Source organism: Gekko japonicus, unplaced genomic scaffold (assembly GCF_001447785.1).
Source record: "Gekko japonicus isolate JY-2015 unplaced genomic scaffold, Gekko_japonicus_V1.1 scaffold1081, whole genome shotgun sequence".
In the NCBI taxonomy this organism is placed as follows: domain Eukaryota; kingdom Metazoa; phylum Chordata; class Lepidosauria; order Squamata; family Gekkonidae; genus Gekko; species Gekko japonicus.
This window is the reverse complement of record NW_015174304.1, coordinates 85,231-99,282: the sequence shown is the minus strand read 5'-3', so window position 1 is coordinate 99,282 and position 14,052 is coordinate 85,231. Positions and strand designations below refer to the sequence as shown.

Sequence of the window (14,052 nt, the reverse complement as noted above, 5' to 3'; positions counted from 1 at the left end):
TTTATCAGACATTTTAGAAGAGGAAACTTTAACTATGCTGCCCTACACTTAACCTTCCATGAAAATAAATTAGCTGCCCGTGTAATATAACTGATTCCTCCCCCTCCCAGACAAAATCTGCATATCCTATAGGAAGGATGTACAAATATATAAACATTATGTATGAATAAAAATACAGTTACAATTATTTATTTTTTTAAAAAAATCTGTTCTGCCTTTCTACCCAATACAGAGCCTCCAAAATGACAAATTCAAACCACAGCCCAATTAAGATTGAATTCCTGGATTACACGTGTAAAACAAATCTAATAAAATATATATTAAAAAGGTGCAGCAGACATGTAGTTTAAATACCCAATATTGTTAAGATTTGAAATGTCTGGTAAAAAAAAATATTGGTTGTTCTGCTCAGCAGAGTTTGCAATGAAATTTGTTAAATCCCATCTTACTTTCTCTTAATATCTGTAGGCATTTTTTTTTAATACATTTTTAATTATAAAATACATCACATATATTAAACACAACACATATATTAAAACTATAAATAAAGCATATAAAGCTGTGAAGTTAAGATGAATAAGCCCTGGTCAACCATCAAAACAAGAGGATCTGCTTATATTCATATCAAGTCCACACAATTTTCATCATTCGGTAAAATGTCATTTTCCATCAAATAATGAATAACAGGAGATCACAATTCAGTGTATGCTAGTTTCTGTTGATCTGATCTGTTCAGTTGTATATTATTATTCAGTTTACCTAAAATATAAAAGTCCCACAAATTTTGGAGCCGTTGATCTATCGTCAGTATCTTCTTATCTTTCCATTTTGAGGCTAACAATGTTCTAGCTGCCGAAATTAGAGTTGAGGTCAATTGGTTGCGTTTAATTTTCCAGATGGTATTTTCCAATAATTTAATAGCAAAACCTCTGGCAGAAATAGAAGATCCATCCCTGTGATATTCTTGATGTGTAAGAGAATACCTCACCAGAAGTCTTCTACATGTTCACAAGTCCACCAACAGTGGAAAAAATCTGCTACACAGCGACATCCCTTTGAACATCTTGGAGAATTCTTTTTGTTGATATGATGCATTCTTGTAGGTGGTAAATACCATCTTGTCAGTAACTTAATATATTGGTATTTAGGAGAATATATATTTGATTTGAAACATACTGCCTCCCATATACCTGGCCAATCCTCCTCCGAAATTCATTGTTGACAGTCTATCTACCAAAGTTGTTGGTAAGAATAAGCTTTTGGCATTTCTAATCGTAACAGAATATCATTTAATCTAGAAAGTAGACCAGCTGTATGCTCAGGTATATTTCTGAGCAAAATTTCAAAGTCCATGAGAGGCCTTGAGATTGACTCTTTAACAGTAGAAGAAAGTGTCAAATGTCTAATTTGATTATACTGCCACTACGAAAGAGGCTGCTGCAAAAGATCCTCTACATTCTGTTTTGATTTCAATAGTCCATTATCAAGTAGTAGATCCATTAAACATAGATTTCTAGTTGATTTCCAGGTACAACCTACCGACAGAGAATTTGTGGGAGGGAACCATTTCTGGTTCTGAATCAAAGATAGTAAAGATCTCCCTGGAGATATCTTTTTCTGTCTTTTATCCCATATTGCAATCATGCTGTCTAGATATGGAGAAGAAAATTTCATTGCATTTCTCTTATCGTTCCACAAAGAGTCAGCTAAGGAGTTAGCCGGAGAGAAAGCATTTTCTATCTGCAGCCAGCCCACAGCTGTGGGTTGGGTCATTGCCATTACCGGGTAAGTCAAGGAAGCTGCCTCATGATAGAGTCTTAAATCTGGGATGTCCATACCTCCACGTTCTCTGGGGTAACGAGCCAAGACTTTTTGTTAGCCCATAGAAAATAATTCAGCTCTCGTTGCCATACTTTCAATTGCGACTGAGGTATTTTAATTGGCAATGCCCTAAATAAAAACATGTATCTGGGAAGGATGAAACTCTTAACCAGATGGAATCTGTCTGGCCAAGAGAGATGCATGTTGTTCCATCTTTTCATGCTATTCCGTACCTCTTCTTGGAGGCGATGGTAATTGACCTTCAATAGATCTTTCAAGTCATTTGGGATTAAAATACCTGTAGGTGTTCTTTATACTACAGAGATGTGATACTGTTTTTGGATTGATTTATATTTACACAAACAATTTAGGAGCTAAAGTATCATGGTTTTTTAGCCTTTGTTGAGTATGGACATGGGCCCTGTTCATACGAGGGGTTTTGGTCCGGGAGCGAGACACAACGGGGGTGGATCAAACGGGCACGATCCCACGTCTGGGAATCGTTGCCTGCCCGTCTCCGATCCGTCTCTCCCAGCCGAAAACTCGCACCAAAAAGAACCACCTACCTGGGTGGTTCTTCCGATTGAAGCACCTCAAGCCGGCCGTGGGATCGGCCGGCGCGTCCTTGTGCCGGCACATCCCGGCCCCCGGCCGGACTGTGCATGCTCGAGCATGCGCAGTTCGGCAGCCTCCCCCTCCCACTCGCCTCTTCCTCCCCGGCATCTGATCGTGCCGGGGAGCAACGACACGCGGCTAACGGGAGCCGCAGCGTTTCTTTTTTGGCGCGGCTTTTAAAAGCCGTGCTTCACCTCATGTTTTCCCTGCCGTGTGGCAGGGGCCATGGTGAAGCAGCCAGTGCTGAAATGAGGGTGTTTCCTAACCATCCATTTTATTTTGTGATAAACGTTCATTGATTACTCAACAGTTAGGGAGGATCTAACCATTTTCCTCTGAGGGAGTGCTTGTGTAGCAGGGATATTGCATTTTTCCATTCCTAAAAATGCAGTATTTTGACACTTAGAAGTTCTAATTTTGCCACTGGTTTGTTTTATTGTCACGAACATCTGCTGTATGATGTCACTGATGAAAAGCAACTTGTTCACCCCATTCCTGAATCAGCTGGAAACTTCCTTAGTTATGTTTTCTTGTGTTTGGTTAGTGTGTGTACATTAGCCTGCTCACTCCACTGTGTAATATTTGAGACAGGAGCTCTTATGTGGTATTTTGAAAGAGAAGACTATTAGCACAATCTGCAGATTCCCCTACATGATTTTGTGAACATGATTTCTCTTTTTTTCAGTTGTAGTATTTTCTCCAGGCACTTCTGTAGAACTGGAGTCCCATTTGTCAAGAATTTTTTTCTCTCAAAAGGGATAATGCTAATCCAACTTCCCAGAGGAAGGATATTCTCCCACTCTTGGGCAAGACCACATAACCTTGCTATCTGGAGGGTGCTTAAGAGGCACAAAAGCAAGCATGATTATCTATCACACATGCCATATTACAAAATATGGTTAGTATCCTCTGCATGTGCTACTAATTCAGAACACTATGATGAAATTCCATAAATTAATCAAAGCAAAAACTTACATGTACAATAAGAAATGCAAGTTGCCGTCTAAAAATCAAAAACGATTCAGAGCATGCATATTTGTAACATATGCTGTTCTTTGTTGCATCTTTGTCTGTTTTGAATACCCCATAAGGTCACCCAGACTTTTTACACTAATATATTACAAAATGTAGTTGGTAGCCTGGGTCGCCAATCCATCTTGATGGAACGTAATATGGTGCTGAGAGTATATCGTGCCAACAAGCATTTAATCGTGCTTGTTGATTTAAGGCCAAATCAATAGTTGCTGCTCCAGCCTGGAAGCAAGTCTGTGGCTAATAATCGGTCTCTAGGTATCGGATCGCTTCATGCCTTAATTTCTATTCTTTTCTCCCTCAATGTCGAGAATGAAAAGAGGCCATGGGGTTAAATAAGCAGTGTTTCCCTCCCTCCCAACCCTGTGGCACAGCTATATGTGTTTTGTAAAGGTGAAAATTAGTCTTCTACTTGTTACAATACTGCTTTAACATTTACTTTGTATCTTTAAGAAAGACAAGAAATGAACCATTGTTGTGAATTTTAATGACCACATTTTGTTTCCAAATATGTCTGTGATTCTTGTATTTAGTTTGACTCTTCCAGTTTGGATCATTGACTGAGCAATCCAGAGTAGGTCTACTCAGAATTCTACTCAGGTCTCTTCAGCGAGTGCTTACTCCCAGAAAAGGCTTCTTAGGCACGAAACTGAATTAGCTGGAACATATTAATGCTCTTTTCTCTTTGCAGTGAAAATTCAGTTCCTTATTTTACTTTGCTAGATAGCCACATAAGTGAAACATGGTTTATTCTTTTTAAAAAAACTGTAGGTTTTATTGTTGCTTTCACTATTTTGAGTTTTTCCACATTGTGTGGTGATTCTCTGCAGTTTAAAAGCTTAACAGTATTGCTGACACCGACAACCTTTCTTCTCTATTCTTTAGTGAATTTTGACCTTCTTTGCACGGTGATGAGTGATCCTCATTCTTCTTTTGAACATATTCCCCTTACATATGGTCAGATTTCATGGTTTAAATAAACTGCATTCCTTAAAGTTCTGCCCCCTCCCTCTCTACCTGAAGCTTCAAAAATTATTAATAGGTAGTGTCTTGAATAGAAAGTAGGCACCAGCTGTGTCTCTTATAGATTAATGCAACTCAAAAGAGTTATGCTGTCCTCCTAAAAAGTTAACGTAAATATAGATGGCACATGACTTTTAAGGGAATGGTCTTCTGTTGACTGCATAGGCCAGCAAAATGCTGAAATTTATATGACTCGCAGATGACAGCAAAACATTCATTTATTTAAAATTATATCCCACTTTTCTTATTTAGCCCAAGGCATTGCCTATAAGGCCAAGTAGCATAGATAAAATATATACATTACAATGTAAGATGTTCACAGAGCCCCCAGTGAAAGAAAAAGCAGCGGCTGCTGAGAAGAATTAATTCACTTCAAATTTAGCTTAAATTTTCCTCTCAAAAATGCTGCTGGAAAAGAATGTTTTTACAAAAGATCACTGAGATCTGGTGCTTTCCAAACTGCCTCTGGTAATCTGTTCTGTAGTACAGGGGGGAATGTCTTAAAATTCTAGGAGGGAGAGAGGCAGAAACTCCACACAAGGAGAAAGAGGAGAAACTAATGCAAGGGACTTATGCACAGTGGATGCCTTATACACCAAATGGTTAATGATCTACCATTCACTTCTGACACTTAGCAATCCTGAATATTTTATGAACATAACTGCATTGAGTTAGGGATGCTCAAACACCTGCCAGTTCGTCTCACTTCCTGTTCACTAGTAGTGATCAGACAGCCAATTAATCTATGGGCTGTTGGCTGTTCTCAACATGTTTGTGTGTATTCACAGGAATTGGCTACTTGCAGCCATCAGAAGGCAAATCCAAGCTGATGAGGGATCATATGGGAGGTGGCTTCTGATCTCCTGTTGTGGAAATTCTGCACCCAGTAGGGGACAGGTCTCCTGCTATAGTGGGAGATCTCCAGGCATTGGCCCCTTGTTCCCCATGAAGAAGAGAAATGTCTTCTTCTAGGGTTGCCAAGTGTAAAGAACTTACCGGCGGGGGAGCCTTGCTGGGCTCTGGGAGGCGTCCCGGGATCTGTGCGCGCGTGCGTAAAGCGCACACGCACCACCAGCACGTCACCAGAAGTGACGCGCAATGTCGGTCACGTTGAGGGCATGGCCCCGATCGTCGGAGGGAAAACCATAGAGTTTTCCCTCCAACGATCGGGGCCCCCGAACGTGGTCGACATGCACGTCACTTCCTGTGACGCTGTGCTTCGGGGGGGCGGAATTCCCTCCGGGGCCCAATTCCGCAGCAGCGGAAATTGGGCCTCCAAAGTGGGGGCTTACTCGCCCCCCACCCAAACTTGGCAGCCCTATCTTCTTACCACCCCAAGATCAGGCTGCAGAGAAAAGGAGATAAATGAGCTCTTTCTCCTTTCCCTTTTGAAATGTAGAGATTAAAAGTATTGCATCTGTCCCTGCCCAGCTGGGGCAGGACAGAGGTGCTCCCCTTTGTAACTTCACAGTGTAGCTATTTTGCTGAGGGAGTGGGGTGGATAAGACCCCGGTTTACAGATAATTTGGGATCAGCTGAGAGTCAACGTCTCCCCAATTTGGTGCCAGTTTGATGTAGTGGTTAAGAGTGGTGGACGCTAACCTGGAGAACCAGGTTTGATTCCCCACTCTGCCACATGAAGCCAACTGGGTGACCTTGGGTCAGTCATAGTTCTCTCAGAGCTCTCTCAGCCCCGCCTGTGTTACAGGGTGTCTGTTGTGGGGAGAGGAAAGGAAGGTGCTCGTAAGCTGCTCTGAGACTCATTTGGGTAGCAAAGGGCAGGGTATAAAACCAACTCTTCGTCTTCTTCTTCCCACCTCAGCTGTTTTGCTGAGGAGGCAGGGTGGATAAGAACCCAACTCCCAGCTGGTCAGCTTCTCACCAACAGGCGGCTGTAAAATTTATTCAGCAGCTGCTTGAGTTGCTTGATCCAATCTGAACATGTCCCAGAACTGGTCACAGTCTGATCATGAGTTTCAAACAAGATAAGCTTACTTGCTGGACAGATTCACTGAGAAAATCATAGCACCCCTAAATTAATGGTTGTTTAGTGGACACTTTTAAGGCCCACTAAATTTGTTATTAGAGTCAACATACTTTATTTTCCCACTGAAACCAATGGTAGTTAAAAGTGTAACTTTTGGTTGATTATACTGTTGAAATTGATGTGCAGCAATGAAAAGCAATGTGCATTTGTATACATTTTGGTCCAAAACAGGACTGGTGCATCTGCTGGAGGCTGGTGGCCAGCAGTCAGTTGCCTTAGTAATGTGAAAGGCTGTGGGAGGCTGCCAGCATGTGCTCATAGCCTGCCTGGAATCATGTAAAGATACCATTTCTATGAACTGGAAGCTCCACTTGAGTATTATATATCCAGATTCTCCAAATCCCATGAAGGCAGAAATGCTTGTTGAGCCAGAATGGTCCTGTTCCTCTGTCCCACCACAGTGTGGAGCAGCTGGAGTATGAACCAAGCTATGGTACCATTGGGTTGTTAAAATGACCTGAAGTATCCATAATCTTTTTCTGTGGTGGCAGGCTTCTAGGCTGGATAAAACATTGGCCTGACTGGATCTGCATCTGTTATGCTTTCTGTCATACCTTTTTCAAGTTATGTTGCATGCAAGGCAACTGAAATAAATGTGAGCAAGTTCTCTTTGCCAATTAAATGTATTAATTAATTTGAATCACAATTCTTTGTGGTTGAGATCAATGGAAAAAAATATCAAACCTAGTAGTGGGGAATATATGCTGCATTCAGGTGATGAGTAAATTATAGATAAATGTGTTGGACACATTTTAACCACCACTGTGTTAGCTTGATGTCGTACTTCTGGAAATGAGAAAATAGGAACCATCAAGAACAGAAATTAATAATCTCACCTCCTGCCTTAGCTTGAAGTAACCCCTTTGATAACTTGCCTGTTCTATAAGCAATTCAGAAAGTGCTTCCATTATGGCAAAAACAGATGCTTTGTAAGGAGCAGCGTGATAATCAAAATGCCCAGTGGACTCATCTAACACTCTACAACAGCCACCTTGGTTGTGTATTATTGGTAATTTTGTGTCGGATTCAAAGGTGTTTTTTTTTCTTCCTATTATAATAACTTGTACTATTTCAAGTCTTGGACAAGTCTTCAATTTTATGCCAGAGCTGTGCAGAAGATAGACCCTAGTCTTGCAGTTAACCGCTAGCCAGTTCATAGAAGAATACTAGGGCCAACTGGTTGCTGGGAGTCTTGCAAAGAATGCTGGACTATGTAACCCCACTTCTTACATTTTTAAGTAGAGAGCAAGCTGAAGACTGTAACTGTGGGACTATTGTAACTAGTCAGACTTTTCATGAAAAGAGCACAATTTGTATATGACTCTGAGCTGATAAAAGGCACTCCTAGCCACTGCTACCACATCTTTGGCCTTCCTTAGCATTTCTGCTGAGAAAAAGTTCTTTTAATGTTTTTTTTAACTGAAATATCTCATTGAATGGCTTCACATCCTGAAATGCCCTTGAGCTTTTGTAGTACTGATTGCTATTGCGTGTGTTATGCCCATAACACTTTAGTTCAGTTATAACATGTTGGGTAAGTCAGCAAAGAATTAATCAATCTGAAATTGGTGGAAGTGTTTCTTACTGAAAAGACTCTACCATCGTTACTTCCTGAGAAACTGGCCACAGAAGTGGGCAGGGGAGTATTTTTAGCCACCATATGGAAACCAAACCAAATGGTAAATTGACAAAATAACTTTCCCAAGTCTATAGGACCCATACAACATTATGCAGAGGGGGAAAAGCTCTAGTGTAATTTTTACATGTCTTCTCTGATCCCCGGGACTATTAGAACACATTAGTTAAGACTTAACAATTAAGAGACCCTCAGTGGGTACTCTTCATTTGTAAAAGTGAAAACAGTGCTCAATCTTGGGTATTCTAAGTTTAAAAGAAAGTTTTGTTCATCATACAAGATGACAGTCAGCTGACCCCTACTCTAGGCTAAAAGGAGATAGGCTATTGGAAAGCTAATATTCAAACACAAGTAGGATCAAAGCAGGGGAAAATAACCACATCCTACCTGCATCTACATCCATATACAATTTTTAAACTATTGTCTCCATTCTCTTTTACAGACAATTTCCAAGGAATTTCTTACGCATAGTTTATTATTTGATCAAAAGGATAAATGCAGTGAACTTTTCTCACTGTACAATTAATTATTTCCATTCACAAAAATGCTTACATTAGGTAGTATCCAGCCCCTATGAACACCTAAGAGATGTGCATTCTGTTGGTGCAAGGTGCATTTTATCAATGCAAGAAACTCCGGTTTCAGTGGAAAGCATGTAACATTGGTAGAATGTGCAACCATTCGTTGAGCACACTTACCAATTGTCATTTTCCAGGGCTATTTAGAATTTTAAAAGGCCATTTTTCATTTTTTATCTACTCATTTTATGTAACATAAAGTATCTCTTTTCATCGGTATCCAGAAATCAGTGTTGAATCTTTAACTATCTGATACACTGTTAATCATTTTTACAATAAATATCCCTAATTTATTTTTAAATTTGAAGAGGACCTGGGTGAACTAACAACAATTAGTGTACATTTTTCATAAGAACTATAATAACTAAAGTCCATATAAATTACATTGTTTATGATTTTAATGGAATACAGTCATGATTGTTCTGATGAGATATAGGCTGTATCATGACATGAAGTGACTAAAATCATCAACATATTTTAAGAATTAAGAACTTTATGATAAAAGAAACACTTCAAAAAAGATGTTTTAATTTTTTTGTAATGTGAGCACATTTGGAGCTTGTTCTTGAGACTCAAAAAAGAAATCTAACATTAGTCACATACACTAAGTTAAGTCTTTGAGATTTCATCTCTAAATACTTTATGATAGTGTATTTTTATATTTCTTATCAGCATACTACATAAGAATGGCTTGAAATGAGACGAGAAAGTAATATAACTCTTTCCTTAAACAAGAATAATGAAGTTGTAGACATTTAACAGCTTTCCAAGAGCAACATCAAACATCCAAACTCTGAACAAGAAATTTAATTTCTAAAAAAATCTCTAGACATGGATGCAGCATAAAGCCAATAAACTATAGCTGCCATCTTACTGAATCGCTAGAATGCAAGAATGCAAGGGCTAATGGAAACAGAGTTAATTCTCTCTGGTAGTCTGAGATGCAGAGAGAAATTGAGTTTTCTTTGGAGGGTGGATCATCCCAGAACAAATAATTGTATGTAATGTAATAGGCTCAGTGTTCCTCTGCAGTTCTCAGTACTGAAGAGCCAAATTCTCTCATAGCCTAATAAGGTCTCAGGTCAGGGCTAGTTCAAACATAGCAGGCCTGATTTCATAGCTGAAATTAGAATAACAGGTGCAAGCCATGGCCTCACATGCTTCCCTTCTATAGTGCTTCCTTACCCAGTAGTAATTTTTCCCACTTGCTTTAAACGCCCATCATAAATATATTTCACATTGGTGTTAATCATGGTTAAGGCAACCAGGCATCCAGCTTAACTAGGATTCTTAGCCAGTTTTATCCCTGGACCACAAGATGCCAAAACAGAAGTTATCCTCATTATCCAACATTGTTTAAATTATATGGTGTTAATCTTGAGTCCTTTCTAGCTTTACCCAAAGTCAGGAATAGGTAGCCTGATTTTTTGTGGACCTAGGGGCAGGAAGAGGTGGTGGGGAGGGGAAAAAGAACACAGGACACTATGAGAACCAGGTGGAGTAAAACAAGCCACAGCTTTGTTGATTGCAACTGATGGAGCATTGGCACAGCATAGGGCATTGGGCGACCCACCTGTCAGTGGATGAAACCTGCCTTGTGTTGGGTGCTCGGACCACATGACGATGGCAGTGTGTGGTCTGGCTACTTGGTAGTTGTACTGTTCCTCTTGGGTGGCATGCCTGGGAAGCAGGACAATGCCATTAGAGGGCCAGATAAAAGGTGACCAAATCTGTAGTAGTAGTGGCTCTGCATCTCCCCTGAGACTTCACTGCCCTGACCTGTGACCTACAAGACTCAAGGACAAAAATTCCATAACCTGGGGGGGGGGGTGCTTGAATCTGATGGAGTCAAAAAGGCCGGGAGCCAAAAACAAAATGGCCACCACCTGGACCATGAACTCAGAGTAGCCCAGACAACCATCCTTTCTCTGCTACATAATTGAGGGGAGAATGTGATGTACAGAAACTGTTCAGAATTTTGGCAGGAAAGTGTGAGTACCAAGCCTGGGAATCTGTGCTTATAATTTCAAAACCCTAGGATGGGATGTTGCCATCTGGTATTCATGTGACACTTCTACTGATCCCCAGTTCACCATATATCACTTCAAAGCCAGTGCAGTGTACTGGTTAGAATGTTGGATTAGGATTTGGGAGACCCAGGATGAAATACCCAGAGTCTGTCATGAAGTTGACTGGATCTTCTTGGACCAGTCACTGTTTCTCTCAGCCTAATGTAGCTCAGAAGATTGTTGTGAGGATAAAATGGAGATTTGGGTATGCCACCATGACAACCTAAACCGACATACTTCCATTTGCAGAGGTCCTGGCCAGTGCCAAAATTATTTGATGACTAGGTGAAACCTGCTTAACATGGCCTTGTAAAATCATTGTACTGTGTTTCAAAAGTCTGGTTTCACCTAGAAACTTTCATTGGATGAACATTTACAAATGCAGTGCTCCTCAAGAGCCGCTTTCATATGCCAAGCAGATGCCATTTCTTGGATTCTAACCAGACATGTTGTATGTGTGTTTTGTTTCAGACTCAAAGTGGCTCAGCAATCAGTGAACAAGTTAACTGCAGAAAAGAAGGTGGAAACAAAGAAAATCAATCCCACTGCCAGTCTGGTATGACATGTTTTGGGGAGTGACTTTGACTTCAACTTTCTTTTATATATACCTAATAGCATGCATCTTTGTTTAATTCAAAAGAAGTTTGATATATTCTTTCCAATCTCAAAGCACATATCTTGAAATCTTTTTTTTTTACAAGTGGAATAATGATTGACCAAGTTTCATAAACTGGGGGGTGGGGGCTTTGTTCAATCTGTCCCTTGCTGGGAAAAAGAGCATGCCTGAAAATAATCTCCAAATGCTGCCTCAGTTTTGTCACTTCTCTCTGACTCATCAATGCCTGTATTCCTAATAATCCCACAAACTATTTTTATAGTCTTATGCTTCCAAGGTGTCCCTTTTATTTCACATTTCTGAGGCAGGAAGAGAAGACTGAAAACCCAACTAATAGGGAATTGTTTTCTGCCCTTGCTGTTTTGTTTATCTATGAATGAGTCTCGCTTGTTGCATTTTCTGCAGGATAGGCTCGCGACTTTTTTGTATGTGTGAAGACAAATGGAAAATTCTTACGCTTTATTTGGATGCAATGAATACTGGTTACCCAAATTAGGGTGGATTCAATTTAGCAGCAGTATGCATAAAAGCAATTCTTAAATTTTGCTTAGAAGTATTGCCAGATACAGTATGGTATGGTATCATTGGTCAGTTGGTAAGAAAGAATGGTGTGGACAATTAATTTTTGCCAGTAATGGCCGCAGTCCAAGAATTACAGTGTGCACTAAATTCTCCACACAAGCATAGGCTTCTCTACTGTAACCATCGGTATTCTCAGCAAATACAATTAATAATATTCATCATATTGCCTCACTTTGCATGGAAGAGAATGAGAAGGCATTGCACACAGTGAACTTCAGATCACATCTGTAATTTTTCTGCTTCTGTTGCCACGTGTATTCCCTCCCCCAAAAAACTTCCTTAGTGTTTGCATTTACATTACTGATTTTTAAAAAATATCACAATATTCCCTAATATTAATTTGAAAACTCTTCTAAACCACAGTAGAGGCATTTTCAAGAATGTATGTAAAGGAGTGAACTAGTGCCAGTGGGAATGCGGGTCAAAGTCCCAGAATTAAATAAAACATTTCCTGAGATTTTAAATATGCTTATATTGAAATTTGGAATAGTTTTTGTGGTGTGGTACTTCAGGAGTTAAATTTCTTAAGGGAAAAAATGCCTTCTGTCTACTCTGGTTTCGGACAGCTCCATTCTTTGTCTGCTAGACCACATACTCTTTGCAATTTGAGAACAGATGGAAAATTAAAGAAAAAAATGATAATATAAAGTTCCTTTTTTCTTAAACAACAGAAAGAAAGACTACGTCAGAAAGAAGCCAGTGTGACCACCAACTGAAAGAAGACACATGAAAATAATGACAGTGTGACTTAATACCTAGCATGATGCTCCACTCTGCCCATCTCCCTAGGGACCACCTTATTTTAGATGTTATGGAGTTCTGCTTTGCTCTTCTTTTCCTCAGACAATCCACAAAAGACTTCTCAATCCCTTGGTTTATACAGAAGAGGGAACACGAAGAAGTTTGTTTACATGTGAATTATGAAGTTTTGTATAACACTTCCCTTATGTGGCTTAAATGCAGCTCTTCTCATGAAGGTTATTTAAGTACTCTATGCAAAATGTGCAAGTTGTAGAAGGGAGCCAAAATCAGCAATTTAGGTAATAAATTTAAGTAGCTTTATGTCAGGAACAACAGAGATGTGGGCTAGCTCCAGGAAGTCTCTTGCACTTCATGTTTGTAGACTGATTTTGATAGTATGCAAAAGATTAATTTTACCCTCTCCAAAAATGGTGGAAAGTTAAGCGCATCAGATGTATTCTCTATTTTATTACAAATATTTTTATAGGAATTTCCATCTATGCCATAGAAGTAGAAATGCCGTTTTGCACATGTGGGAGATGAAAAATCTCACAACCTATGATCCTGTTAAGTTGTAGATAAGATGTAAGTTGTATATTAAGTAATGATTTATGTTTTGTTCCCTGTGTCCTCTTCCTGCTGTCTAATGGCAGAAGGAAGACTTTCCATATCAACATGAAGTCAAATTAGTGATGTTCAAGAATGCTTTATTTATAATCAGCCTTCTGACAAAGAACATGCATCTCTATAAGATTATATATTTATTGTTAACCATTGTCAAAACCTGTAACTTTTCATAGTCAGTATTTGATTTTAAAATATGTTTTCATCAACCTATACACACACACATATATCTGTACGTACATTACTTATATTGACTCTAGTACGTTGCCTTTGACTAGAGAAGAGAACACTGGTCTCTTCTTGTGGTACAGAATAAGTGCCGTTTAGAATCTGGGAGATTTGTCTTGGTCTTTAGCCTCCAGAATGTAGCTGGGAGAACACAATGCCTCACAAAAATCACATGCTTAAAAAGAGAGATAACAGTCCATGAAATGGAGATGTGATCCAGTAGAACAGGATGATTACTGATCAAAGGGAATTAAAAATGAGGCAACAGATAACTGTTAGTTGATTATAGAAAGTAGGTAGTGTTAAGAAGATGACCCAGGGTTTTGCACTTGAGAGGAGACTAGACCCTTTACCCTACTTCCCCCAAAACAGTGCCTAATTCTGCATTGCTTCCAGGGCTCACCCATGTACAACCTGCTCCCTTTATCTTCTTCCCATCA

General features: G+C 39.6%; 1 protein-coding gene across 1 annotated transcript in view; it reads left to right on the top strand.

The window, feature by feature from the left end:
• FMN1 (formin 1) overlaps nucleotides 1–12,862 on the top strand; it is a 242,427-nt gene extending 229,565 nt beyond the window's left edge. The window contains exons 17-18 of the mRNA XM_015424121.1: nucleotides 11,293–11,377; nucleotides 12,691–12,862. Of these exons, the coding sequence (XP_015279607.1) occupies nucleotides 11,293–11,377; nucleotides 12,691–12,735 (130 nt within the window). The 3' untranslated portion in view covers nucleotides 12,736–12,862. The remainder of the gene's footprint in view (nucleotides 1–11,292; nucleotides 11,378–12,690) is intronic.
• Nucleotides 12,863–14,052: the final 1,190 nt, after the last annotated feature.